The sequence below is a fragment of the Balaenoptera acutorostrata genome, chromosome 19, assembly GCF_949987535.1.
Source record: "Balaenoptera acutorostrata chromosome 19, mBalAcu1.1, whole genome shotgun sequence".
Classification (NCBI taxonomy): domain Eukaryota; kingdom Metazoa; phylum Chordata; class Mammalia; order Artiodactyla; family Balaenopteridae; genus Balaenoptera; species Balaenoptera acutorostrata.
This window is the reverse complement of record NC_080082.1, coordinates 56,715,547-56,743,116: the sequence shown is the minus strand read 5'-3', so window position 1 is coordinate 56,743,116 and position 27,570 is coordinate 56,715,547. Positions and strand designations below refer to the sequence as shown.

The following is a 27,570-nucleotide window of genomic DNA, read 5'->3' as shown; positions in this document are numbered from 1 at the left end:
TTTAAACAGGGTAGTCAGGGAAGGCCTCGCTGAGGAAAGGACGCTTGAGGAAGACTCTAGGAAGGCTTGAGGGAGGTGAGGAAAGAAACCATGCAGAGATCTGAGAGAAGAGCCTTTCAGACACAGAGAATAGTGACTACAAAGGCCAGGAGGAGGCAGGAGGCAGTCATTCTAATTGACTGCTGTCAACCACCCCTGCTTCCAGGTATTCATGCCCTTCAGTAGCCCCTCCCCCTGACCGTGGGCTTGTTGTAGTGATGTATCCTAAGGAATGCAATACACTAGGTCCTCACTATCCATGGGTTCCGCTCAACCAACAGCAGATTGAAAATACAGTCGTCCCTTGGTATAAGCGGGGGGGATTGGTTCCAGACCCCCACAGATACCAAAAATCTGTGAATACTGAAGCCTGTCATATAAATGTCCTAGTACGGTTCGTCTTCTGTATCTGCGAGTTCTGAATTCGTGGATACGGAGGGCAGACTGTAAGGAACTTGAGCATATATTCACTGAGCCCCTGCTCTGTGCATGTCCTGTACTGGGTGGCAAAAGGCACACACAGTGGTGACCAAGACAGTCTCAGCCCTACCCTCCTGAGGCTCACAGTCCGGTGGGGGAGACAGAAACGTCCCCAGGGAGTGATGACCCAGAGTGGGCAGGGCTGGGATGAAGGTGGGATGGGGAACAGCACCTGGCCTAGCTGTAAAGCCTTGGGCAAGTTTTTCTCTGAGACTCAGCTTCCTCGCCTCTAAAGTGGCGATGATGACCCTTACATCAACAAATGACATTAATCACAGTCATACAAATGAGAATATACTTCCAAAGTTAGGCAAAGGCTCTGAGAATAGGTCCTAGGGAGCTAGTAGAACTCATGATCGTGGTGGCGGTAGGGGCGGGTGTTGAGCCAGTTAGTGAGGTTGCTGACATGACCTTGAGCCTTAAGAGATACCACAGAGATGCTCCTTGCAGTACCATGTACGAGGAGAACAAACTGGGAAGAGCAAACACACGTGACATCAGATAGTTGGGAATAAATGATGGTGATGTCTTCCACTTCAGAGAAGTTTGTGCTCCTCAAGCCACATTCCAGCCCCATCTTGCTGCTTAGTTCCCTGCTTTCCACTTTCCTTTTTGCCTGCAGTGTCGTCTGCCCCACATTACCCTGCCTCATCCCTACTCCTCACCTTAGTTCTCAGAGATGACTCCTCCGGGAAGCCCTCTCTGATCCCCCAGGCTGGGTCAGGAACCTTGTCTGGGTTCCCCCATTCCAGCGCTGGTTACTTTGTTAAAGTGTGGGGAAAGGAGGGAGGACATCTTAAAACCAAGAATATAATAGAATGAAACTGAGTATGTATTCGCTACTCAGATGATCTGGACAGATGCCGGTAGACCGAAACCCAGTGAATAGGATCGATTCTCTCGGTCCTCTTCCTTCCATGTTTTGTTCTTGGTACTCGGCGATCCTCAGCGATGCCTCCGGCACCGCCTCTCCCGGAGCCCGCCCCCGCATTGCCGTGCGCACGCGCATTATCCCGATTGCCTTCTCCCCAGTGGAGTGACGGGCGGGATCAGCCAATGGAGTCGTGACGAAGGTGGAGCAGCACCTCGAGGACGCCCTGCGGATCCTGCCTCTACTGAATATTCATGAGGGAGGCGGGCCGACGCCGCTTCAAGCCGCGACCTGCGCCATGAAGTGAGAGGGGGCCTGGGTTCGCGGCTTGCGAGCGGGCGTGGGGGTCTGGAAGATGTAGGGGCCAGTGGGCAGGCCTCGGGTCCCGGTGGGGCGAGGGGAGGCTGAAGGGGAGGGGTAGGGATAGCCGCGGGGACCCACGGGGCGTTAACGGGTATGGTCAGAGACGAGATGCCGAAGGGACCCGGAGACTTCTGGAGAACTGGGGGATATCCGGGGGGAGGTCAGCGGGCCGGTAACCCCTCTCGGTTCGACGGCAGGGGAGTGTGGAGGCTGGAGAGGGGCTGAGGGGACGGGGGGCTGACCCGGCAGCTCCCGCCGCCAGGCTCAACGTGGACGGGCTGCTGGTCTACTTCCCATACGACTACATCTACCCGGAGCAGTTCTCCTACATGCTGGAGCTCAAACGCACGCTGGATGCCAAGGTGGGTGGGCCGGCCCCCCTGCTGCCCATCTGACAGCGGGGGCTGCCGCACGTGCGTCTAAGACTGAGATTGCAGGACGTCTGGAGTTTAGAAATCTGAGGTCCTTGGGAAGCCAGCGCTGCCAAACTTCCTGTTATCTCAAATAATAATAGTTAATAATAGCAGCAGCTGACACTTGTCAAAGGCTAAGCTGCTCAGTGGTTGGCTTAGGAATATAGAGACTTTGGAATCGACTACCCACAGCTGTGTGTCCTCGGGTAAATCACTTAATCTCCCAGTTCCACAGTTTTCACCTTTGTAAAATGGGCATAGTAGTAGTACCTACCTCAGCTTAATATGAGGGCAGTAGGGGTTAATTCACTAAGTAAGGCAGAGGTTCTCAACTGGGGACCATTTTGACCCCCAGAGGACATTCGGCAATGTCTGGAGACAGTCCTCATTGTCAGTACTAGTGGAGTGGTGGTGCTACTGGCATCTAGTACGTAGAGGCCACAGATGTTGCTAAATATCATACAGTGCACAGGACAGCCCCCTCACAAATATTATCCGGCCGCAAAATGTCAAGAGAGTCGAGGTTGAGAAACCCTGATGTAAGACACTTCGTAATAGTTCCAGGCACAGAGTAAGTGCTGTGGAGGTGCTTGCCAAATTAAAACAAAAAAGGCTCACTACGTATCAGACACTGTACTAAATATTTAACCCCCAGTTTCTCACTAATCCTCATAGTCATGCTATGAAGAAGAGCTTTTTAGGCCCATTTTTAGAGATGAGGATCCTGAGGCCCCAGAGAGGTTGAGAGGTCTTGCCTAAGACCACTCAACAAAAGTGGCAGAAGTGGGGTTCAAATCCACTGCCCCTAGGGCCCAGACTCTTAACTGCTGTGTTGTCCTGCTATTCCAAGATGGTGGCATTTCGGGGCTGGGGTGGTTTCCCAGAGTTTGTGTTCCTGAAGTTCTGAGAGCCTGTGTCTTGTCCCTCCTGCCCGGATCACGCAGGGTCATGGAGTCCTGGAGATGCCCTCAGGCACGGGAAAGACAGTGTCCCTGTTGGCCCTGATCATGGCGTACCAGCGGGTACGTGACCCCCTGGGCCCGTGGAGGGGGGAAGAGGGAGGAGGCTGGACAGGGGCCGAGGCTGAACCCATTGTCGTCCGCAGGCGTATCCACTGGAGGTGACTAAACTCATCTACTGCTCGAGGACTGTGCCTGAGATTGAGAAGGTGAGCCTGGGACCAGTCCCAGTGCCCCTCACTGTCCCCTAACCCAGCGGTCCCCCTGGCGGTTGCCGTCATAGCTTTGGGGGCCTGTGGGAAGCTGGGGAAGGGGCTGGGGCTTTCAGTGAGGCCAAGTCCCCCCACCCACCCCCTTATCAACTGGAACAGGTGATTGAAGAGCTTCGAAAGTTACTCAACTTCTATGAGAAACAGGAGGGCGAGAAGCTGTCGTTTTTGGGGCTGGCTCTGAGCTCCCGAAAGAACCTGTGCATTCATCCCGAGGTGAGTGCCCATTCCTCCCCTCGCCCTAAGCCTCAGGGTGGAGGAAACTCTTCCATCCAACCAGGAGTCCTAGATCCCCACCCAGACCAGACATCTCAGGGAGATGTGCAGGTGCCATGCACAGAATTCTCTTCTCACTCATCCAATGCCGACTCATCGTTCATGGCCCAGGCACACCTCCTCTGGGGAGCCTTCCCACTTTCCCCAGCCTGAGAGAAGTTAAAAAGGCAGCCCCTGGAGGCTGGCAGGCCTGGTTTCCTGATTCTGAAATGTACTAGCTATATACTCTTGCGTAGGTGGTTTCTGCTCTCTGGGCCTCAGTCCTCCTTTCTGTAAAATGGGGATAATTAATCACCTGCTTCATACAGTTGTTGATAAAATTGGGCAAGGGGGTGGGGTTGGGCGAAATGGGTGAAGGGGTCAAAAAGTACAGACTTCTAGTTATAAGATAAATAAGTTACATAACGTACAGTTGACCCTTCGTATCTGTGGATGCAGAACCTGCAGATAGGGAGGGCCAGCTGTGCTACGCCACTTTATATAAGGGACTTGAGCATCTGTTAATTTTGGTATCCACGGGGCGGACCTGGAACCAATTCCCCCTTGGATATTGAGGGACAGCTGTACAGCATGGTGACTGTAAGTCATATACTGTATTGTATATTTGAAAGTTTCTAAAAGAGTAGATCTTAAAAGTTCTCATCATAAGAAAAAAAATTGTAACTATGTATGGTGATGGATGTTAACTAGACTTATGGTGGTGGTTTCCCTACATATACAAGTATCGAATCATGTCGTATACCTGAAACTGATCTATAATGTCATATATCAATTATATTTCAATAATAAAAAAAAGATTGGGCAAGATAATGCGTGTATAGCCCTTCACATGTATGAAGAGCTAAAAGAATGTTAGGAATTATGGGGAATTCCCTGGCGGTCCAGTGGTTAGGATTCTGTGCTTCCACTGAAGGGGACACGGGTTTGATCCCTGGTCAGGGAACTAAGATCCCACAAGCCACACGGCACAGCCAAAAAAAAAAAAATTAGAAATTATAGTGATATTAATAAATATTAATATATATAGAAAAATAGTTGTTATCATTAAGTTACAAAACCATTGGGGTCACTGAGCTCCAGGCACGGTTTTAAGTGCTTTAGTATGGTAATTCTTTAGTGTGGTATAATATATTCCAAGAATGTATTTTTTATTTATATATATATATATGTGTGTGTGTGTATGTGTGTATATATATATATATATTTTTTTTTTTTTTGGTTACATTATTTATTTGATTGTGCCAGGTCTTGGTTGTGGCATGTGGGTTCCTTACTTGTGGCTCACCAGCTCTTTAGTTGTGGCATGAGGGCTCCCCAGTTGTGGCTCGTGGGCTCCTTAGTTGTGGCATGTGAACTCTCAGCTGCGGCATGCATGTGGGATCCAGTTCCCTGACCCGGGATCGAATCCAGGCCCCCTGCATTGGGAGTGTGGAGTCTTAACCACTGCGCCACCAGGGAAGTCCCGGAATATACATTATGTAATGCTATTTGTAAGAATGTATGAGAAATAATACAGATGGTGGACGATGGCTGAAGAGCAGTGGCACCCCAGCACTGTGTTTAAACCCGTGGATGGGAATCTTTCCCATTCTTGGTGATGCTGTAGTGCAAAAATATCCCTGCCTCTTTCTTTTCGGACAGCCGACTTTGTGCCATCCTGCTGTTGCTACGTGGAATTAAGGAACGTAACTCTATTCAGCCTTTGTTACCTGATAGCAAGGAGGATTGGGGTATATGAAAGCTTCCACAGACTCTGGAGCAAAATTTCAAGATGCTTTCTTTTAAACAAAAATTTAAATTATGACTTTAAGTTTAGAGGCATAAATGAAGAGGAACCATGTAGTAAATGGATGTATGCGTGTGCCCAGAACACGCTCAGGTGGTGGTTCTGTCCCCCTTAGGAAAGTGAGAAGTTGAGAATTAATTAACTGGATTAGATTTTCTGGAAATGTGATACGTGTATAAGTAGTATTCTGCTGTATGTCAGGATGGTATCTTAGTTGTCTCCAGAGATATATAGTGACCTGGATAATGCTAAAGATTGCGACAGATAATTCCATCTTGGTTTTGTCGCTCCACATGCCTGCTGCCTTGGAAGGATTTAAAAGCATAGCTGTAGTTTTCATTTGGATTGAATTTAGTTCTTCAAAATAGATTTGCCATTGGGTCTCTGCTTCAATCCTAGATAAAGTTTTCATAGTTTTAAAATACTTTTCTGTGGGAGCATATATGACACTTAACATTGTATACCTTGTACAATGTATTTTTTCTTAATAAATTTATTTATTATTTATTTTTGGCTGAGTTGGGTCTTTGTTGCTGGACGCAGGCTTTCTCTAGTTGCGGCGAGTGGGAGCTACTCTTCGTTGCAGTGCACGGGCTTCTCATTGCGGTGGCTTCCCTTGTTGTGGAGCACGGACTCTAGGCGCGCGGGCTTCAGTAGTTGTGGTTCATGGGCTCTAGAGCGCAGGCTCAGTAGTTGTGGCTCACGGGCTTAGTTGCTCTGTGGCATGTGGGATCTTCCCGGACCAGGGCTCGAACCTGTGTCCCCTGCATTGACAGGCGGATTCTTAACCACTGCGCCACCAGGGAAGCCCAATGTATTTGTTTTTTTATTTAATTTGTTTTTGGTATTTATTGTTTATTTATTTGTTTGTTTATTTTTGGCTGCGCCGGGTCTTAGTTGCAGCACGTGGGATCTTCGTTGCGGCATGTGGGATCTTTAGTCGCGGCATGTGGGATCTTCGTTGCGGCATGTGGGATCTTTAGTCGCGGCATGCCAACTTCTTAGTTGAGGCATGCGAACTCTTAGTTGTAGCATGAGGACTTACTAGTTGCGGCGTGCGGAATCTTAGTTGTGGCGTGTGGGCTTCTTAGTTGAGGTATGTGGACTCTTAGGGCTTGCCGGCTCCTTAGTTGTGGCATGCAAACTCTTAGTGTGGCATGCGGGATCTTGTTCCCAGACCCGGATTAGAACCCCGGGCTCCCTGCATTGGGAGCACGGAGTCTTACCCACTGGACCACCAGGGAAGTCCCATATGATGTATTTGTATTACCTAATTAAAAAAAAATAAAATGTAAAGGCATTTAAGAAAGAGAAAGAAGTAGTATAAGCCTTGGCAACTAGGGACTTCCCTGGTGGTCCAGTGGTTGAGACTTCGCCTTCCAATGCAGGGGTACGGGTTCGATCCCTGGTCGGGGGGGGCTAAGATCCCACATGCCTGGCAGACAAGAAAACCAAAAAACATAAAAGAGGAGCAATATTGTAACAAATTCAGTAAAGACTTTTAAAAAAAAAAAAAGCCTTGGCAACTGATGGAAAGGGAGAGGGAGGGGTCAGCAGCCTCAGAGCCTTCCCTTTGGTGAGGGAAAGGTTTTGTTCTGAGGAGAGGGAGCCCTGGGCTGTGACGGTACCACCAGTGGAGCCTCAGAGGGTTCGGAGCAGGGCAGACGTAAGGCAGGTTCTCAAACTGCGATCACAGCCTCCTCTGATTCTTGGACCTTGCCAAAGTTCTGGCTGTTTTAGCATTTTAAAAGATATAGCAGGACTCCCCTCCCAATGCAGGTCGATCCCTAGTTGGAGAATTAAGATCCCACATGCCGTGCGGCACAGCCACGAAAAAAAGATAAAGCAGTTATCCTTCATCTACATGCTAAAGACTCTTCAAGCCTTAATATTTTGAAAAATTGAGATGTAATTGGCATTATATAGGGGTTAACATTTTAAAAAGAATAAGAGCCTAACAACCGTACCACTCTTGCATCCCTGCAGTAAGTTCTCAGGTGTCTTAGCTGTATAATAACAAAGCAGATTGAGGTTCGAGTTTTCCACAAATGCCCGAGTCTCACCCCGGTTGGAACAGGATGGCCTCCTATCCCGCCTAGCCGTTAGGTGTTGTTGAGCCCCGGATTCGAGGAGTGGTTGGGCCGCTCAGCCTGTCTCGGTGCTAAGATGCTCCCTGGCCCCTCAGGTGACGCCCCTGCGCTTTGGGAAGGACGTCGACGGAAAATGCCACAGCCTCACGGCCTCCTACATAAGGGCACAGTACCAGCGGGACCCCAGCCTGCCCCACTGCCGCTTCTATGAGGTGCCTGCGGGGCAGCGGTGAGAGAGGGAGGGCGGGACTGCTAGCAACGGCCAACCTCCCTGACCCCTAGGTACCCTCTCACCCATAGGAATTTGATGTCCATGGGCGCCAGGTGCCCCTCCCCGCTGGCATCTACAACCTGGACGACCTGAAGGCCGTGGGGCAGCGCCAGGGCTGGTGCCCATACTTCCTTGCCCGATACTCAGTGAGGAGGCCAGCAGGAGTCGGGCAGAGGGGCGTGTGTGAGGGTTACAGGCTGCCTGCCCATCTCTCTGTCTGCCTGCCCGCCTAGATCTCCCTGCTGGTCTGTGCCTGTATCTGTTTGTCAGTCTCTATCCATTTGCTTATATGTATTTGTGCCTTGCCTGTGTCTGTCTTGCCTCGCCTCTGCCTGCCCGTCTGTGTCTGTCTGTCCATCTGCCTGTGTCTCTCGCCTCGCCTCTGTGGGCCTGCGGGGCAGAGATGTGGCATCGTGCTGTGGACGGCGGTGGCAGGCCCCCAGGGCTGGGTGCTGGCAGGTGGCCCCGGGTGACCCTGCCCGCCTCGGCCCCCAGATCCTGCACGCCAACGTGGTGGTCTACAGCTACCACTACCTCCTGGACCCCAAGATTGCCGACCTGGTGTCCAAGGAGCTGGCCCGCAAGGCCGTCGTCGTCTTCGACGAGGCCCACAACATTGGTGAGGAGGGGGCCAGGGCAGGGAGGCGATGCCAGCCCCTCAGGCGGCCGCTGCGTCCACCTGCCTGAGCCCAGCCCGCTGCCCACTCTCCTCCAGACAATGTCTGCATCGACTCCATGAGTGTCAACCTCACCCGCCGGACCCTGGATCGGTGCCAGGGCAACCTGGAGACCCTGCAGAAGACGGTGCTCAGGTGGGGATGCTGCGGCCGGTGGGCCCTGGTGCCTGACCTGCCCCGCAAGTGTCCCCAGCTCTGCCCACACCCGGTCTCCCCGCAGGCTCAAGGAGACGGACGAGCAGCGTCTGCGGGACGAGTACCGGCGCCTGGTGGAGGGGCTGCGGGAGGCCAGCGCCGCCCGGGAGACCGACGCCCACCTGGCCAACCCTGTGCTGCCCGACGAGGTGCTGCAGGGTGAGCCGCCGCCCGCCCCCACGCCCCCCGCACCCCTGCCGCTTGGACCCCCAGCGGCGCCTGGCTGAGCCCCTCTTCCCGCAGAGGCGGTGCCAGGCTCCATCCGCACGGCCGAGCACTTCCTGGGCTTCCTGCGGCGGCTGCTGGAGTACGTCAAGTGGCGGCTGCGCGTGCAGCACGTGGTGCAGGAGAGCCCACCCGCCTTCCTGAGCGGCCTGGCCCAGCGCGTGTGCATCCAGCGCAAGCCCCTCAGGTGCGGCCCCCGCGGCTGGGTGGGTGGGTCCCTGCAAGGGGGGGAGGGGGGGTGAGGCCAGCCCTGGGCACTCGCTGAGCCTTGTCCTCCCAGCCTGTGGCCTGGGGTCACCGTGTCGCTAGTATCAGGAGTAAGGGAAGAGTGGGGGGGGTGCGTGTGTACACTCGTGGGTCAGAGCGGGCAGGTCCACGAGCTGGTCCTGGGACCCTGGTGGGACAGGGGCCTGGCAGGCGACACATGGCTCGATCAGAGAATTTACCTGAGGAGAGTTTGATGGAGGGGCTGTGTACAGGGGGGCGGGCAGGGTGGAGGAGCTGACAGGTGGGGAGGCCCCTGGGCTCTTGCTAGAGGTCAGAGGTATTCCCGCCCCAGGCCATAGGGGAAGGGGAGGGAGCGGCCCTGGAGAAAGGGGAGGGAGCGGCCCTGGAGAGGGGCTCCTAATGAGGCTCAGCGGAGTGGGAGCTGGGAGAAAATGGGACCCTCCGCCCAGACCCCTGTCTCCTCCCATCAGTGCCTCTCATTGTCCCCCCCACGACCCCGGCCCCCAGCCTGTGGGCCGGAGCAGCCCCTCAGTGCAATCTGGGGGGCAGGGTCAGTCTCCCCGTCACAGGACAGGCAATGAATGGACCTGGGAGTGGGGATGGAGTTTCCTGTGCTTTTCCTTTGCTGTTTTGCGTAAGTCATTGGTTTTCTCTGAACCTCAGTTTCTTCCTTTGTGGAGGAGTGGGGGCTACTCTTTGTTGCGGTGCACGGGCTTCTCATTGTGGTGGCTTCTCTTGTTGCGGAGCATGGGCTCTAGGCCCACGGGCTTCAGTAGTTGTGGCACGCGGGCTCAGTAGTTGTGGCTTGTGGGCTCTAGAGCGCAGGCTCAGTAGTTGTGGCGCACGGGCTTAGTTGCTCCGCAGCATATGGGATCTTCCTGGCCCAGGGCTTGAACCCGTGTCCCCTGCGTTGGCAGGCAGATTCTTAACCACTGCACCACCAGGGAGGTCCCTCTGGTGGTGGTTAAATGACAGAGCAGTGACGCCAGGAACCTACCCGGTCTAGAGCACTGATGATGAGCTAAGTGCTTTACTGTCCACATCCCATGGAATCTCAGTACAGTGTCCTCCTTCCCTCGCAGTCCAGTGCAGTGGTTAAGACTCTGCCCTTCCACTGCAGGGGGCACAGGTTTGATCCCTGGTTGGGGAACTAAGATCCCACATGCCACGCGGCCAAAAAAAAAAAAAAACTGTCAAGACAGTGTCCTTGCCTTGTGCTGCAGATGAGGACGCTGTGTCCCACGGAGGAGAAGCCATTGCCCAGGGCCACACAGCACTGCATATGGCAATTGTGACTCGAAGCCCGGCCTGTAGGGCTCCAAAGCTCCTGGCTGCTCTGCCTCTGAGGGGGTGGGGAGCCCTCGGTGTGGCTTCAACTCTCTCCCCCAGCCGAGAGACTTGTGAGGACAGAGGGGATCTTAGTTAGCCACATGGTACATGTTCTGAGTGCCTGCACTGTGCTGGGGACACAGTGATGACTGAGACAGCCCTGGCCCTGCCCTCCTGGGGCTCACAGTTCAGTTGGGGAGACAGACCTGTCCCAGATAGGGCCAACCCAGGGCTGGGACAGGGGAGTCCTGGGGGCTGAGGGAACACAGAGGGGGGGCACCTGATCGAGCCTGGGGGTAGAGAAGACAGGCTTGAAGGAAGGAGGCTCAGGAGGCCGGTTTTCAACGTGACCGTCTGCCTGGCTCCAAAGCCAGGTTCTGCTGCTCCGCCGCCCGTCCCCGAGGGGTGGGAGCCTCCAGCTGGGAGGCCTTGCGTGTACGGCTCTGTGAGGGGGTGTCAGGTGGTCCTCTGTGAGCGTGTGGGACTCCGACGCTGTGAGTGTCACCGAGGGTGGCGGGTGTGACTGAGACGTTGCGAGAGGTTCTGGGCATGAGGGTATGATGGTGTGGTCGTGCGGGATTCACGTTGTGACTGTGGGATGCTGGGTCGCCCCTTTTGACCGAGAACCTGCGTGTGAGAGTGTGACCTCACGTGACATGACCGTGTGACTCTGTGGGCTGTGGCCCCGTGGGACATGCAGTTGTACAAGGTGGGGACACAGAGGTGACTGACACAGACCCAGGCCCTGCCCTCACGGAACTGCCAGGCGGCTGGGGAGACGGTGCGTGACCACGTCCTCTGAGGGCGAGGAGGGGACTCTGGGGCCCGCTGCCTTCCCTCAGCCCATCCCGCCACCCCGCCAGGTTCTGCGCCGAGCGCCTGCGCTCCCTCCTGCACACCTTGGAGATCGCGGACCTCGCTGACTTCTCCCCTCTCACCCTCCTGGCTAACTTCGCCACGCTCGTCAGCACCTACGCCAAGGGTGAGCTCACCTCTCCCTGCCTCTGCCGGCCCCCGGCAGCCGGAATCGGGATCTGGCAGAGCCTAGAGGGTTGCCCCTGGGACTTGGACAGGCGGGACCTCGTAGGGTTGGGCTCGGGAGTTTGGGCTTTAGTTTGAGGGCAGCGGGGAGCCACAAAGAGCTCTCGAGTAAGCAAGCGAGCCTCGCGCTCAGATTTGCGTGTTCAAAGGTTCCCTCTGGCTGCAGAGTGGAGAAGTATGGGGGTGGGCAGCGGCATGAGATGAGGCCGGAGAAGTTCTGTGGGGTCTGCTCACACTGGGGGGAGGGGTAAGGGGTTGGTCATGCTGCTCCCAGTGGCACTGGGGAGCCATGGCAGGTTCTGGGCAAGGGAGAGGCAGGGTCAGATTTGTGCTTTAGAATAATTCTTCTGGCAGAGGCTGGGCCAGTGCGGGAGGAGAGAAAAGGAGGGGCTGGAGAGAGATGTGGAGCTAAAGAGGCCGAGACTTGGTGCCTGGCCGTGCGGGGCCTGGGGGAGAGGAGTCGAGGAGGATGGTCAGATTTCCAGCCTGCCGGGGAGAGGGGAGCATTCCCTCCGCTTCCTCAGCTTTAAGCTGGCCAAGGGCTCAGTCTGATCCCCGGGGATTACTCCTCTATCCAGGAAACTAGGTCAGGCCTGCCTGATGTCCTGCGGCCTGGTGTGGCCTTGGCAGGAGGATAGAGAGTCCGTCTCCCCCACCCCAGGGCCGATCAGCAGCAAGTCTCACTGGAAGCTTCCTTCTGCGTCCATCCCTCCGTCCACCCCATCTTGCCTCTCGGTCTTTCTCCTCTGTTCCCCACTTCGCCGTCTCCCAGCACCTGACATTCTTTACTTGGAACGTCCTTCGCCACCTTCCTCAGCCCCCAGCTGTCTCCCCCTCATCCTTCAGTTCTCAGCTCAGGAGAAATGCCGCAGCCTCCTCCAGGAAGCCACTTCTGGCTCCCAGGCTGGGCCAGGCCCCTCCTCTAGGCTCCCCTGTCCCAGCCTTGCCCACTCAGAGTGGTCGCTCTGTGGGGACAGGCCTGTGTCCCCATCACTGGACTGTGAGTCCTGAGAGGGCAGGACCAGGGCTGTCTCAGTCACTGCTGCATCCCCAGCACAGGGCTAGGCACAGAGGACTTGATTTTATCAAAAATTTTTACTAAGTGAAAATGAATATGTGGATTCATTCATTCATTTATTGGTTCAACAAATGGGCCAGGCCCAGCACTGGGGAAGTGGCAGGAACCAAGAAAGACCTCATTCCTGACCTCCCAGAACTTATGTTCTAGCTGGGAAGACAGGGAGCCTAGATGCAGACACAGGTAAGGAAGATGATTCCAGAAAGTGATAGTTTTCATGAGAAACAAACATGTCACCATGTTGGAGAACATCTACATGGCCGGCATGGCTTTTCTGAGGAGCTGACATTTGAGCTGAGTTCCGAATGACCAAATGGAGCCAGCTGCCTTGGGAAGCTTTCCAGGCAGTGGGGCAAGTGCAAAGGCCCCAGGGTGGAATGAGCCTGGTGGTTTTGAAAGTGAGGCAGGAGGCCCGTGAGCAAGGAGGAAAGGGGGTCATCGTGGCAGGATCCCACAGACGATTCTGGACCCTGGGAAGAGTGTGGGGGGCCTCTGAGCAGGGGAGAGTTGTGAACTGACTCAGGATTTCACAGAGTCCCTCTGGCTGCTGTGAAGGGAGCAGGGGTGGGGGCGGGGAGCCCAGTGAGGAGGCGACTGCAGTGGTCCAGGTGGGAGGTGATGGCGGCTGGACTGGGCTGGGGTTGGGGGAAGTGGGCAGCTAGACTTTGGAGGCAGAGCTGACCAGCCTCCTGATGGCTTAGACAGGTGGTAGGAGAAGGTTCGAGACTTTGGCTTGAGTTGGTGGGTGGGCCCCTGCAGCCCCGGGAGAGTGAGGGGTGAGCCTTTGGTACTCTTGGCTCAGGGTCCTCTGAACGTTTGCACAGGTGTTGGCCCTGGGGAGAAGCGGGCGGGTTGGGGTATGTTTTGGACTCAGATGCCTGGGTTTTAGGTTTGGGCTGCTGGTGGCTGGTCCCATTCACTGAGGAAGGTGAGGGGAGGAGGACTGGGGTGGAGGGAGAAAGTGGGGGGCAGGGGTAGGGGGTGGCCTAGTGGGCATGGTCATGACTGGCGCCCAGGGAATCTAACCGGCCCCCTGTAGGTTTCACCATCATCATTGAGCCCTTTGACGACAGGACCCCAACCATCGCCAACCCCATCCTGCACTTCAGGTGAGACCTGACCCCAGAGGGGGTGTGAATGGACCACAGGGGCCTGGGCCCCCCAGCCTGGCACTCACCACCCTTGTCCGCTCCTCACAGCTGCATGGACGCCTCGCTGGCCATCAAACCCGTGTTCGAGCGCTTCCAGTCCGTCATCATCACATCTGGGGTGAGGGCCCTTCTGTCCCCCAGCCCTCCACTGGGGGACTCCTGATTCCTGCCCAGTCCTGCTAAGATCCCTCCTGCTGTCCCTGGTACAGACGCTGTCCCCGCTGGACATCTACCCCAAGATCCTGGACTTCCACCCCGTCACCATGGCAACCTTCACCATGACATTGGCTCGGGTCTGCCTCTGCCCCATGGTGCGTGGGAGAGGGTGAGGTGATGGGGGAGGGGAGATGGGAATGAGGGCTGCCTTTCCTCCCTCCGCTCCCCGCCACTTCTCAGGCAGCTGAGGGATTCTGGATTCAGACAGACCTGGGCTTGAGTTCGACGCCGCAAGCCTTAGTTTTCTCATGTGTGAAATGGGAACACCCGCTCCGTGATCTCCCAGGGTGGTTGAGGGGACTGAGTGAGATAGCGGGTGTGAAAGGCTTTTGTGGCCCAGGGCCCGGTACTTGGTTAGCTTGGCTTTGCCCAGTTCATCGTCTGGCTGTGACCTTGCTAAGTGACCCTTCCACTCTGCCTTGGTCCCCTTCTTTGTAAAATGAACATCGTAACACGGGCCCTCAGTTCCATATCTGAAGTTCCTGGGCCGGATGTGGGTTTTTTTGTTTGTTTTTTTGTTTTGCCGCGCCACGCGGCTTGTGGGCTCTCAGTTCCCTGATCGCGGATTGAACCCGGGCTCTCGGCAGTGAAAGCATGGAGTCCTAACTACTGGACCACCAGGGAATTCCCCAGATGTGTTTTAGAATTGAGAATTTTCCAGACTGGAAACACCGCCAGTGGGGTCTGGGCAAGTCCCTCCAGTGAGAGTCATATTTCAGCAAACGTTTCGAAGAGTCAGACTAAGGGAGATATGTCAGGACTTGGAATAGGCTCGGGGCAGGTTTTGCTGCTGTAGGAGTTCGTGCCAAACTTAAACATCTGGAGTTTCCAGAGCGTTTTTGCTTTTGGAATTGCCCTTAAGGGGTTGTGGACTGGTGCTGACCATGGGCCATGTACCGCCTCGTGCTTCTGTGAGGTTGCTGGCGGCATTGCACAGTGGCTGTTGAGCTGGGGGTGAGAGGCAACTTCCTGAACTGACTGGCTGGAGGCCGGTGCGGGCTAAGAGGGTACTTGCTGCTGAGACACATGGGTAGACTTCGGTTCAGTTCCCTCTCTGCCGTTTATTTGCCGTGTGACCTTGGGCGGGCGACACGCCTTCTGTGAGCCTTAGGTTACTCATCTGCGCCATGCAGATAACAGTGTAGCTGAGGGTTCATTCAATGACACTGTGTCTATAAAAAGCTTGGAACAGCGCTAGCAGGCCACCTGCACTCCACGTTGGAGCGGTTGCTGCTGTTTCCCTTATCATGACCTCTCTTGCTCTCTCCAGATCATTGGCCGTGGCAACGACCAGGTGGCCATCAGCTCCAAATTTGAGACCCGGGAAGATATTGGTATGGTACCCACAGGGGATGGTTTGTATGGGTCCCAGGAGGGGAGGTGGAGCAGTCAGCGTGGGCTGGGTCATGATGCAGTAACAAATATCCCCAAATCGAAGTGGCTTTAGGCAGAGGTACTTCTTGCCCACAGTACATGCCATCATGGGTTGGTGGGGGCCTGTCCCACGTCTCCTCATGCTGGGAACTTCCACCATTGGACACATCACTGTGGTGGTGAGCTGTGACAGGAGGGATCATGGTGAATTGTGAACTGGCTCATAAAGGTTCTCACCTGGAAGTGACACGTGGCCCTTTCTGTATTCGGCCATGGCAAGTCACATGGCCACGCCTAGCTTCAGGGCTTTGGGGGTGCCATCCTCCCAAGGAAAAGCGGAATGTTTGAACAGTCCTACAGAGGCCTCAGTGGGGTTTTTAGGAACCCAAGTTCAAGACAAGCCATTAGACAGGAACGCTCTGATAGGGAGTGGGGAGGAGGAACCAAGCTGGGAGAGAGTCCAACCTCTGACCCCTCACAGCGGTGATCCGGAACTACGGAAACCTCCTGCTGGAGATGTCCGCTGTGGTGCCCGATGGCATTGTGGCCTTCTTTACCAGCTACCAGTACATGGAGAGCACCGTGGCCTCCTGGTACGAGCAGGTACGCCCAGCCACTCACTCCACAGAAGGCCCCTGTCTCAGCTCTTGGCTCTGTTCCCCTGTGTGTTGGCTTCGTTCCTCTTGCGTTTTAAATGGTGACATGTATCATAGGTGATAGGACAGCGTATAAAACACAGATGGACAGTTTAAAGAATAAATAGCGTTCACTCTTCTCCCAACATCCAGGTTAAGGACTAAGACATGAGCAGCCTCGCTGGGCCCCTTCCTCAGAGGCGTGGCCCTCAGGAGAGGTGACAACACCCCACCTTATGGGTTTTTGGGGTTACTTCATGACTGTCTCTCCAGCACATATGGCTTGGTTTGGAGACACTGGGTAGCAGGTGTGACTCTAGCAGGGTGCTGTTCCGCTAGAGGAAGGTTCTGGAGAATTAAGGCTGGATACAGGCTCGGGGCAAAGAACCTGCAGGAGCCCCTTCTGGGGAGCATGTGGGTGAGGTCATGGGGCAATGGGGCTCACCACAGCTGGGCACTGGCAACCCAACAGGATGTGGATGGGGGAAGGGCACCCTGTCGTTTCTGATTCTGAATGCACCACGGGCCCAGCTCTCGGGTAAGTTAGGGCAAGCGCTTTGGGCTGAGACGAGTGAGCTTGTCTAACGTGAGCACCAGGCAACGTGTGGGAACCTCATTCACGCACAGCCAAGACCTTGGTCTTGTCCTCAGGCTCTTTCCACACAGTGGGAAAGGTGGCTGTCAGCCACCTGAGCACCACATCCTGTGTGCCTTTCGTGTCTTATTTAAGAAAACTTTGCCTACCCCAGGGTCACGAAGATGGTCTCCTGTGTGTCCATCTAGAAGCTTTGTAGTTTTAGCTTTCGTATCTAAGGGCTGTGAGGTACCTCAGATTTATCTTTGTGTAGGATGTAAGGCAGGGGTCAAGATTCATTTTTTTCCCATATGGAAATCTAGTTGCTCCAGCCCCACTTACTGAAAAGAGCTCCCCGCACTGAGTGGCACAAGTGACCATCTGTGCGGGGGGCGGGTGTTTCTGGACCCTCTGTTTTGTCTCACTGGTCCATCTGTGTATCTGTCCTTGATTAGTACCACACATCTATTTCAGTGTCAAATATGAAATCTCAAGGCAGCCTCTGATTGGCTCTGCCTGCCCTCTCCACCTGTCACCTGCATCCCGATGGGCCATCTTGAGCCACATGCCTGTTCCATTTGTCCAAAGGATGAGGATTGGTTCCCTCCCCGGGTCACAGGGTTTTCCAAAGAAGTGACAGTACCACCACCCTCCCCAAGTCTCCAGTGGGCAAGCTGAGGCCTGGGGAGAGAGGTGGTCTGTTGCATGGGAATCTGGCAGAGTTGAGTTTAACCAGGACTCCCCTGTCCTTTAATCCTTCTGCCAACCCACAGCCTGACCTTCCTGCTGTCTTTCCCTAAGGGCATCCTTGAGAACATCCAGAGGAACAAGCTGCTCTTTATTGAGACCCAAGATGGGGCTGAGACCAGTGTGGCCCTGGAGAAGTACCAGGAGGTGGGTATTACCGGGGGAAGAGGAAAGTCCAGGGTGGAGAGGGGCCAGAGGAGGCAGCTCCAAGGTGACGCATCTCGTGTCCTGGCCTCCCCTCCCCAGGCCTGCGAGAACGGCCGTGGGGCCATCCTGCTCTCGGTGGCCCGAGGCAAAGTGTCTGAGGGAATTGACTTCGGTGAGTGGACTAGGCTCTCCCCTCCCCAAGCGCCTGCGTGGATGTCTGGCCGTTTCTGCTCCCCCAGGGGACCGGCGGCCCATAGCCTGGGCACGCACGGGGCCTCCCCTTCCTTCCATCCCTGGGTGCTCTGCAGGGCCCTTGGGGCGCAGCCACTCAAACAGCATGAGCTCCCGGGCCACGCGAGGTCAGCCCTCTCACTCCCCCTCCTCTGCCCCGCAGTTCACCACTATGGCCGGGCCGTCATCATGTTCGGGGTGCCCTATGTCTACACCCAGAGCCGCATTCTCAAGGTGAGCAGCGCCTGGGGGCGGTAGGCCGTGAAGGCCTCTGTCGTGCCCTCTCCTTAGGACTTGTGTGAGGAAGGGACGTTGCCCCCCCATCTCCGCACCCACAGGCGCGGCTGGAATACCTTCGGGACCAGTTCCAGATTCGAGAGAACGACTTTCTGACCTTCGATGCCATGCGCCATGCGGCCCAGTGTGTGGGTCGGGCCATCAGGGGCAAGACTGACTATGGCCTCATGGTCTTCGCCGACAAGGTGCGGGTTCTGGGGCCCCCGCCAACCAGGCTGTTCCGCCAGTCGTTTCCCAGATGGGGTGGGCCAGGCCGAGGGTGCCCGGGTTCCCCCTGCCAGGGTCCTGACAGCCTCCCTCTCGCCCACTCACAGCGGTTTGCCCGGGCCGACAAGCGGGGGAAACTGCCCCGCTGGATCCAGGAGCACCTCACCGACGCCAACCTCAACCTGACCGTTGACGAGGGGGTCCAGGTCGCCAAGTACTTCCTGAGGCAGATGGCACAGCCGTTCCACCGGGTGAGCCCGCGGCGCCTAAGCTCCTCTTCCAGGAAGGGCCCTTGGCTTTCTCCCCGAGCCCCAAGCCCAGCCTGCTCCCTGCCCCCGACAGAGAGGGGTTTGTGTGCACCCGCGTGCCAGGCCTGGGAGCTGGAACTGCGGGGAGAGTTGAGGGCTACAGATGGAGCGTGTGTCTCCAGTGGGAGCCCCGAGCAGGCTGTGGGCCTCTGGAAAGCCAGTCCTTCTCTAGCTTGGACACAGCTCTCTGGCTGCCGCCTCCCTCCCTCGGCCCATCTTCTGGTTCCAGGGATGGGATACCCTGGGTTATACGGGTGTTTTGAAATTCAAGCATCCTGTCCTGTAGCCCCCCGGGCGGGCCACCTGTCCCTACTGAGTCGTGGACCCCTGTGTTAGGAAGCGCAGCAGCTGACACCCCCCCTGCCCCCCACCAGGAGGATCAGCTGGGCCTGTCCCTGCTCAGCCTGGAGCAGCTGGAGTCGGAGGAGACGCTGCGGAGGATAGAGCAGATCGCTCAGCAGCTGTAGCGGGGTGGGGGCGGGGCCGTAAAAGGAGTTGGCTGCGACTCCTGAGCCTTACCTGGCCCTGGGTCCCAGCAGCTTGGAGGGCGCCTCCGGGGGAGGCGCTTAAAGGCCCCTGCAGGACACCTCAGGCAGACGTTCTGGCTGCCAAGTCTACAGCCTTTAATCACAGGAGGAGAGGACAGCGGGGAAGCCCAAGACACTGGGTGCCCCCGAGGGGTGGGAGCGAGTCAGGGAGATGAAAGGACTCCTGTTCCCTCCTCCCATCCCGCTCCTCCTGAGAAGCCGCAGCCACGTGGTTCTGTCGCCTTCAGCGGGGGCCCAGGTCCTGGGTGCTGGCGCTGAGGGTCCGAGAGGCCTCGCTCAGGTGCCGGCTGGGGAACTGGGGACAGGCACGGGGTGGGTGAGGGGCAGGACACAGCTCTGCTGCAGCTGCCCCTAGGGCTCCTCCCCAGCAGCCTGGCTGCCAGCTTGTCTGTCCTGATGGCCATGTTGCTCGTCCTCCTGTCCCCACGTCCACCCTGACTCCATCCATCCGTTCCCCCACCTCTACCCAAGTAAAAGCCATCCGTGCTCCCTGTCCTGGTGTCCACTCCACCGCCAGCCTGACCACTCCCACCCTTCCCTTGCCTCTGGGCCTGTCAGTGTGTCCCCTCACTCCACCCTTGACCCGGCTGTCCCCCTCACCTGGTTCCCAGCAGCCCTGGTACCATCCACGTTCAGCATGTTGAGTGACACGGCTCTCTTCATCCTACAGAGGAAAGTTGGGGGGTGGGGCACAAGTGAGCCCAGGAGTGTCTGGCTCCCACCCTGGGAGGGACCTCTCCAGCGCCAGGTTTGATTGTATGTGTGGCAGGGGAGGTGGGAGCCATGGAAGGTTCTTGAGCAGGGCAGGGAGAGGGGTGGGCTACAGATTCGGCCACCAACCTGACCCAACACTCACTCAGCTGCCCCCACCGCCCCCTCGCCTCGGAGCCGGGAGACCAGCTTCTCGCTTCCCCGCCGGATGGACTCTCGGAGCTTGGAGAATGAGCTGCTCCGACGAAGGGTCTGGGGAGGGCACCAGGGACACGGGTCAGTCCCCCCCCCATTCCATCCAGTCCCCACCTCCACCCTGGGAGCTGAGGCAAAGCCTGTCCTCACCTGCTGTTCTGCGTCACCAGCTGTGCCTGTGTTGGGGGCTCCTGGGGAACAGATGGGGCCATTGTGGTGGGGATGCTGAGCCCCCTGGGGGGGAGGGGAGGGGCTGGGGGCTCACCGAGAGGGGCGGGCAGGGCCTCCCTGCTGAGGATTTCTTTGTACAGTTCCTCCGCCTGCTGGTACTTGTTCTGTTTCAGGTAGGCTGAGGCCTGCAGGGAGGGCATAGCCTGGGTGATCTTGCCTCAAATCTGGGAGCTTCCCAGGCCCCAGCACTGCACCCAGGCACATCCTTCCAGCCCCCGCAGGAAGAAGCCCAGGTTTACCCCACACTCCAGGCCTCGGCCGACAGCAGGGTGGGCTTGGAGCCCAACCCCACCACTTCCCATAGGGTAGGTGACTTCCTGACTCAGAGCAGGAACCTGTTCCCCACTCTACCTTGAGCCAGTGACACACCTCTCTGTGCCTCAGTTTCCTCATCTGCAAAATGGGGCAACGGGAGCACCTACCTCATAGTGCCCTTGAAGAAACGGGACAGTACAGGCAAAGTTCTAAGAAGGGGGTTTAGCTCAATAAATGCTCTCATCTGCTCCCGGCCCGTCTCTCTGGCTTCCTGTTTGACTGGAGCTGTTCTCGGGCTGCCACCAACTTGCCTGTTTCCTGATGCTTCCGTGTCCTCTGTGCTGAGCAACCTCACCGGTCAGGGCCCAGCTCGGAAGCCGCGTCTCATGGGACAGCTCGAGGGCTGGGCAGAGGTGGGGCCCCTGGCCTCCGTGGTATCCCACCCTTGAGCCGATGGGTGCTCCCCAGTGCCGCGGCCCCAGGACCAGGACACCCGCGCCCCAAGGCGCCCTCACCAGGTTGTTCTTGGTCTTGGCCACGTTGGGGTCGTGAGGCCCACCGAGGGCCGTGTAAATGCTCAGGGCCCGGGCGTAGTGCCGCTCCACCTCCTCGAACTTGCCCTGGTTCTGGCACAGCAGGGCCAGGTTGTTGAGCTGCTTGGCCACGTCCGGGTGGCTAGCACCCAGGACCTAGGAGTCAAGTCATGGGATCACAAGTCATTGGGGTCAGCCGGGGTGGGCGGGCCACATGATGCCCACAGCCGTAATGAGGGTCATGGGTTGGTTATAGGATTGAAGTGGATGGATGGAGAATTACAGGAGGTTGGGGGCGGAGGGCAGGAACTGCACGGTCAAACTGGGGAGTAGCTGGGTCAGAGGTCATAGTGGTGCAAAACCTTGTGATTATGGGTCAAGCAAGTAGATCAAGGATGGGGTTGCACTGGTCACGTGGGGTTGGAAGGTCAGGACCAGGTGGGGGCATGAGCTGACCTATGAGAGTCAGAAGTCAAGACCAAACGAAAGTCATTGGTATGTCAAGGGTGGTGGGTCATGGGATTGGGTGCTCTAGGTTCAAATTGGAGGCACACGATGTCAAATGGGAGGGGCACAGAAGGTCAGAGGCCACAGGAGCAAATCAGGGTCATGCAAGGGCCACAGAATTGAGCGCTGAATTCAGGATCAAAGGGTGAGAGCCACTCAGGACAGAGGCTCCGCGGGAGCCGGGTGGGGGCGGGACCTTCTCACGGATCTCCAGGGCCCGCTGGCACAGGGGCTCCGCCTCCTGGTAACGCCCACGCTTCCCGTAGAGGACAGCCAGGTTGTTGAGGGTGGCGGCCACCTGCAGGGCGGGAGAGGCGGGTCAGGGGTGGGAAGGCACAGCCTGCAGCCCTCCCTCCTGGGCCCCCGCTCACCGCGGGGTGCTCCCGGCCCAGCGTCTGCTCCCGGATCTGCAGGGCGTCATGGAGAAGGTCTGTGGCCTCTTTGTACTTGTTCTGGTCCCTGTGGGGCGGCCCAAGGGTGTAGGGGGTTTGGCCAGGCTGGGGTAGCAGGGGCCACCGGCTGGGCTGAATCCCGCAGGCCCAGGGACCTGATGACCAAGCATGGGTGGCACCCTCTGGGGGTCCCTTCTGGGGGTCCCCATACCTCCCAAGTCTAGCACAGGGTCCCCACACTCCCAGATGGCTGCCAAGCCTCTGCCACCCCAGGTCTCCTCCCCACTCCGCTGTGGTCTCTCTTGCCCATGCTAACTCCTCTTTGCCTGGGTCTCAGTGAGTGGCCTCCCCAGATCTCTGTCCCTTCCCTCCACCACCACCCCTGGTGCCCTATGCTGGCAGAGCAGGACACCAGGGTCCCCACCTCTTCTGCCCAACGACAGGTCCCCGCCCTTCCTGCCCCCTCCAGCCGTGGCGGCGGCAGCCCTCACCGGTACACCAGCGCCAGGATGTTGAGCATGGTGGCCACGTCAGGGTGGCAGTGGCCCGAGCTCCGCTCCAGATCCTCCAAGGCCTGGCGGCACAGGGGTGCCGCCACCTCGTAGCGGCCCTGCCCCGCGTACTGGAGCACGAGGTTGTGCAGGGTCCGAAGGCGGGCCGGGATCTCGTAGCCACCCTGCTGAGCAGAGATGGCCCCCGCTGCCTCGGGACCTGGGGGTGCCGGGCGCCCAGTCACTGCAGGCCGCCTACTTCTGCGGCCCCGCACGAGGGGACACATGCACCCCAAAGCTGCAGCTGCCTCGCTGGCCCCTGGGACCACGGGCCCCTGTTCTGACGTCTGAGATTGGAATCACAGGCATCTTACTGGCCCGTGGGATGTGTCCTAGCCTGTGGGACAGAAACATGGGAGCCACCTGGCTCCTGGGGCCGTGGCAGGCCTGCTTTTGCAGCTTCCAGAGTCACCTGCCCGCTGTGACCCCCACAGCCCCCTGCTTCATCCTCCTGACACCCCACCCTGACCTTCCCCATCCTCCCTCAGAGGCCTTGGGGGTCCAGCGAATCAGAGATCCCCCCCCAGCCTGGGCCATTCATCCTCCTGGCTGAGCTCCCCACACCCACCTTTCCTCTCCTCCTCCTCACTGGGGAACAGGGAGGCCAGGCTGTCCTGCCGATGGGGGGACTCGGGCTGCTGCAGAGAGGACAGGAAAGTGGGTGTCATGAGGCTTGGGAATTTGAGTCAGAGACTGGGGTCCTGGATCCCAGGGTGTGAGGGAGGTGGTGGTCAGGGGTCTCCTGAGGGCTTGGGGAGGATCCTCGGGCTTTGTGGAGCAGCTGGGGGGCTTCTGTGGAAGTTCTTAGTGGGTCTGGGATTTGTGGGGCTCTGCAGAGGGTCGGGGGGTTCTTCGGAGGGTCGGGGGCACCACGGAGGGATGGGGGCTGTGGGGTAGCTAAGGAGTGCGGGGTCCCCAGCACATCACGGCCCCCGCCTCGCCGGGTCCCGCAGCACCTGGCTCTCCGCAGGCGAGTCATACTGCCGCAGCTGCCCCAGGAACTCCAGGTGGCTCTTCTCCTCCTCCAGCTGGGCCACTGCCTCCTCGCTGGCCCGCAGGCGCTGCTGCGTCTCCCCCAGCTCTTCCCACAGCCACGCGTTCTCCTGGGCCAGCCGCCGGGCCTGCGCTCGCAGCCGCTGCTTCTCAGCCTCGAGCGCGCCCACGTGTGCCGACAGGGCCAGCAGCACCTGCCGGGGAGGCGGGGGTGGCGAGTCAGAGGCCTGGCCCCTCCCGCCCCGACCCAGCCCAGGGCCTCGGATCAAGCCGGAGCACCCCATTCTCTCCAGGGTGCCCCGGATTATACAGAGACCCCTCCGTTGTGGCTCCGGGGATGCCCAGAGGCTCTCGGGGACATTCCCCAGTCCTGCCCCGGGACCCCTCTGACTTCACCCAGGCACACGAGTTACCCTCAGGACACTTCACATTCCACCCGTGCAACCCCAAAGTCTCCCCGGGCCCCACAGTTCCACGGAAGGACCCCACCTGGGTCAGGGGTCCCTGTCGCACATAAGGACCCCCATCCCCAATGCAGCCCAGGGATCCCATCTCAGGACTGGAGCCTCCCCCTCCCGGGCCTGGCTCCCCTAGTCCTCCCTCTACCCAGGCTGCCCCCTCATCCCTGGGCAACCCCCAGGCCTGAGCCACATCCCCCATAGTTGAGTTGGCCCCCTCATACCTGGGCCTCACCCAGCCCCAGCTCGATGGCCTCCAGTGAGTGGCTCACCACCTCCTGCTTTTCTTCCAGCAGTTGCAGGCCAGCCACCGGGCCCTGTCCCGCCAGGGCCTCCGCCAGGTGCCCGGCCAGGCCCCGGTGCTCTGCCCGCAGGGCCTCCAGCCCCTGTACCACTTGTCGCGTCTGTCGCACCAGCTCCTCAGGGCTCAGGTGTTCCGGGCCCAGCCCCATGCTTCCCGGGGCCGCCACCTTCACGGACATTGCTGCTCCTGGGAGTGACCGGGATCAGGGGATCACTGCCAGGGCCGGGCAAGTCAGCCCCTCTGCCTCCGCGCCATTTGCGCCACAGGTCCCCTCAGCCCTCTCCCTGTCCGCCCATCCCGGCCAGCCCTCTGCCTCCGTGCTCTCCTCACTCCGGCCAGCACCCTGTCCCACGCCCATCCTGGCCAGTGGGCAACTGGAAACCTATTCTCCTTCCCTGTCCTCGGCCCAGGGCCCTGCCCTGAGGGCAACTCCAAAACCTCATTATGTATGATTAACCAGAGGAGGGCAAACAGCCATCTCGAGGCCTCCCACCCACCTCAGCTCACCCAGCCAGCCCAGCCCAACCCAAGGAGCCTGGGTACCCTGGCCCAGCACTCCCGGCTGTGTGACCTTGGGACCAGAGGTGCCCTCGCCCGCTGGGCGTGTGGGGCAGGACGTGTGGAGGCGGCAGCCTCTCTGTGAGCTCATTCTTAGGGTGTTTTTGTTGGGAACCAGTCAGACCACTGGGGGCGGGTGGGGCAGGAGGAGAGGGCCAAGGGGCTGGGGTGCTGGAAGCAGAGGCCTCTAGACTGGGGAGGTCAGGAAGGGGGGCCCCAGGTGGTGGCTCCCGGAGCCCGAGGACCCGACAGACCCAGAGGACACGGGCTCCACCCCCCCACTGCAGACATGCTCAGCCAGCCCAAGGTGTGTTGGGACACACGTGTGGCAGGCGTGGCCCATGGATGTCACATTGGCCATGTGACAGCTGAGGGTCTGAGGCCCAGATGGTAATGGATGGGGGGGGTTCACATGTGGGACTTCATGGGGTTGTATATGGGTGACAAGGTCAATGACACATCTGGTGACGATGCCTCTGGGGCCCTCACATACATACATACATACATACATACACACACACACACACACCTCTCAGAAATACAGCGTAATACACATTGTCCTCTCAGAAATGACACACACACACACTTTCTCTTAAAAATACAACTCAGCACACCCTCACACACATCCACATTTTCCTTTCAAAATATTGATACAACCTAATGCAACACACTAAGGCACGCACACAAATACGTTCTTCTTTCAGAAATAACACATACACACTCCCCTCTGAGAAATACAACTCAACACACAGGTATATTTTCCTTTCAGAAATAAAAGCTGGACATAGAAAACAAATTTATGGTTACCAAAGGGGAAAAGGGGTGGGGAGGGAGAAATTAGGGGTTTGGGATTAACATATACGTATATAAAATCGATAACCAACAAGGACCTACTGTGTAGTTCAGGGAACTATACTCAATATACTGTAATAACTTATAATGGAAAAGATTGTGAAAAAAATATATATATAATACTTACAACTGAATCACTTTGCTGTATACCTGAAACTAACACAACATTGTAAACCAACTATACTTCAATAAAAATTTAAAAACAAAATAAAAGCCAACACACAAAGAAACTGTCTCCTCCCTCAGCCCCCCTCACCTGCAAAAAAGATAACCAAATCCCGAATCACTTCCACTGGGACTGTCTCCTTGAACTTTTATGCCCATGACACATGCCCTCTCCTACACTCCCGCAGTCCTGCCAGCACCTAGCGCTCCATCCTATGCCCAGCGCCTCCTCCATGCTCCCAGGATTCACGGTGGACCCGTCACCATCCTCCCCATTTCCTTCCTTCCTCCCCACCTGGCCAGCCAGGGATTCGCACACACAGACACACTATAGAGCTTCACACGCGGACGTGCGAATGACCCCTGAGGCCAGGCTCTTACACCGTCACAAGCGGGTGCCCATGGCACAGACAGCTGTAGAGACACGGGTAGTTCCATGCGTTCCGCACACAGTCTCTCAGGCTTACTTCACTCAAGCCACTGTGTTCTCCGGAAGAGCCCAGCGCTTTTAGCACCTGTGCACATGCTCCCAATCACATCCACTCAGACACAGAGTAAGGGCAGGTGTGTAATCCTGCGGATTTTATATACTGCAGCCTCTCCATCGCCATCAATCTCTCTATGTATATACGTGTTCGTGCATATATCAATCTCTCTGTGTACACAGTATATAAGTGTGTGTAGGTATGTCACACCATACGTAGTCTCACACTCCACACGCAAGTCACACTCACAACCACACCCGTTCTTTGAGTCATCCCGACAACCATGACCATCATTCACGAAAGTTTGCGGACGCATACAACCTCCCACAACATCACGCACAATCTCAGACAGCTGAGCCGAATGTTCCAGACGCAACCTCTGCACAGTAACAGAGCGACACGCACAGCCACACATCACTCGGGCTGTTTCCTTGACACACGCTGGCTCCCACACTCATGCCGGCCTCCAAACAGCAAACTCCCCTTCACCAGCTGAGCCCCGTGCGCACAAACGCGCAGCTGACAACGATAATCACAGTGACACCCCACGTATCCATCCTGAACCCACAGTGCCCACCTCCTTGTCACCCCCCGAGTCTTACAGGCAGAGAGACAACCACGGTCACACAATTTCTTGGTGACACACCTAACCCTATAAACAGTTCAACTCCCTGCCAAACACACACACACACACAGCATGACAGACAAACAATCAGAGGTCGCCCACATTTTCACATCACTGAAACAGTTTCACATCATTCAAGCAGTCCCTCTGTGCCCTCGCAGGCTTACACGGACAGGCCATCTCCTGTACCCACCTGTACCCACAGCCTGACACCATCACACACACCTGAGCTTCGTACACCATCTCTCATGCACATGCACGCACCATCTCCACACACACATACACTCGCAGGCGGGAGGCCCCCATCATGGCCAGCCCCCCCAAACCGCACAACTTACCCCTGGCCGGCCGGCCCAGCCCCGCTCACCCCGGTTTCACCGCCCGCCGCCAGGCCGTCACAAGGGCCCCCTCCCGCCCCCAGGCCCCGCCCCGTCCTCGCTTCTGTTTACCTGAGCCCGGGGGAGGGGGCGCGGCCCCAGCTGGGCCTCCAGACCCCGGGGAGCCCCAGGGGGGGACAGGGGGCGTCCAGGGGCCCCAAAACCCGTCCCCGTCTCCGGGCCAGAGGGCCCAGAGGTGCGCCAGGCCCAGCCCACACCCTCCGCCCTCGCCTCCATCCTCGCAGCTCCTGGGACTCCCACCCCGCATTCCCGGCGCCCACCTGACCGCAGACAGCTCCCGGTCCTGCTTCGCCGCGCTGCGCCCGCCCGCCGCGCACGCCCCGCCGCTTCCA

General features: G+C 57.5%; 2 protein-coding genes and 1 non-coding gene across 3 annotated transcripts; 2 read left to right on the top strand and 1 right to left on the bottom strand.

Moving 5' to 3' along the window:
• The first annotated feature begins 1,607 nt into the window (after window positions 1–1,607).
• Window positions 1,608–20,677, top strand: ERCC2 (ERCC excision repair 2, TFIIH core complex helicase subunit). Its single transcript, XM_007168132.3, has 23 exons — window positions 1,608–1,693; window positions 2,016–2,115; window positions 3,111–3,188; window positions 3,272–3,334; window positions 3,497–3,610; window positions 7,642–7,758; window positions 7,847–7,963; window positions 8,313–8,436; window positions 8,533–8,629; window positions 8,715–8,848; window positions 8,933–9,101; window positions 11,335–11,453; window positions 13,630–13,699; window positions 13,790–13,859; window positions 13,951–14,052; window positions 15,228–15,291; window positions 15,813–15,934; window positions 17,342–17,434; window positions 17,534–17,606; window positions 17,829–17,899; window positions 18,004–18,147; window positions 18,277–18,420; window positions 18,852–20,677. Exons 1-23 carry the CDS (start codon window positions 1,689–1,691, stop codon window positions 18,942–18,944), a joined length of 2,283 nt encoding a protein of 760 aa, XP_007168194.2. The 5' UTR covers window positions 1,608–1,688; the 3' UTR covers window positions 18,945–20,677.
• Window positions 5,221–5,359, top strand: LOC114236118 (small nucleolar RNA SNORA46). Its single transcript, XR_003622143.1, has one exon. It is a non-coding gene; the product is annotated as a small nucleolar RNA SNORA46 (small nucleolar RNA).
• Window positions 19,249–27,570, bottom strand: KLC3 (kinesin light chain 3). Its single transcript, XM_007168134.2, has 13 exons — window positions 27,499–27,570; window positions 24,076–24,341; window positions 23,357–23,587; window positions 22,969–23,038; window positions 22,341–22,560; window positions 21,829–21,916; window positions 21,654–21,755; window positions 20,933–21,106; window positions 20,197–20,287; window positions 20,082–20,122; window positions 19,882–19,988; window positions 19,626–19,689; window positions 19,249–19,320 (listed from the first exon to the last, which is right to left on the bottom strand). The coding sequence occupies exons 2-13, from the start codon at window positions 24,331–24,333 to the stop codon at window positions 19,249–19,251; spliced, it is 1,518 nt and encodes a 505-aa protein (XP_007168196.2). The 5' UTR covers window positions 24,334–24,341; window positions 27,499–27,570.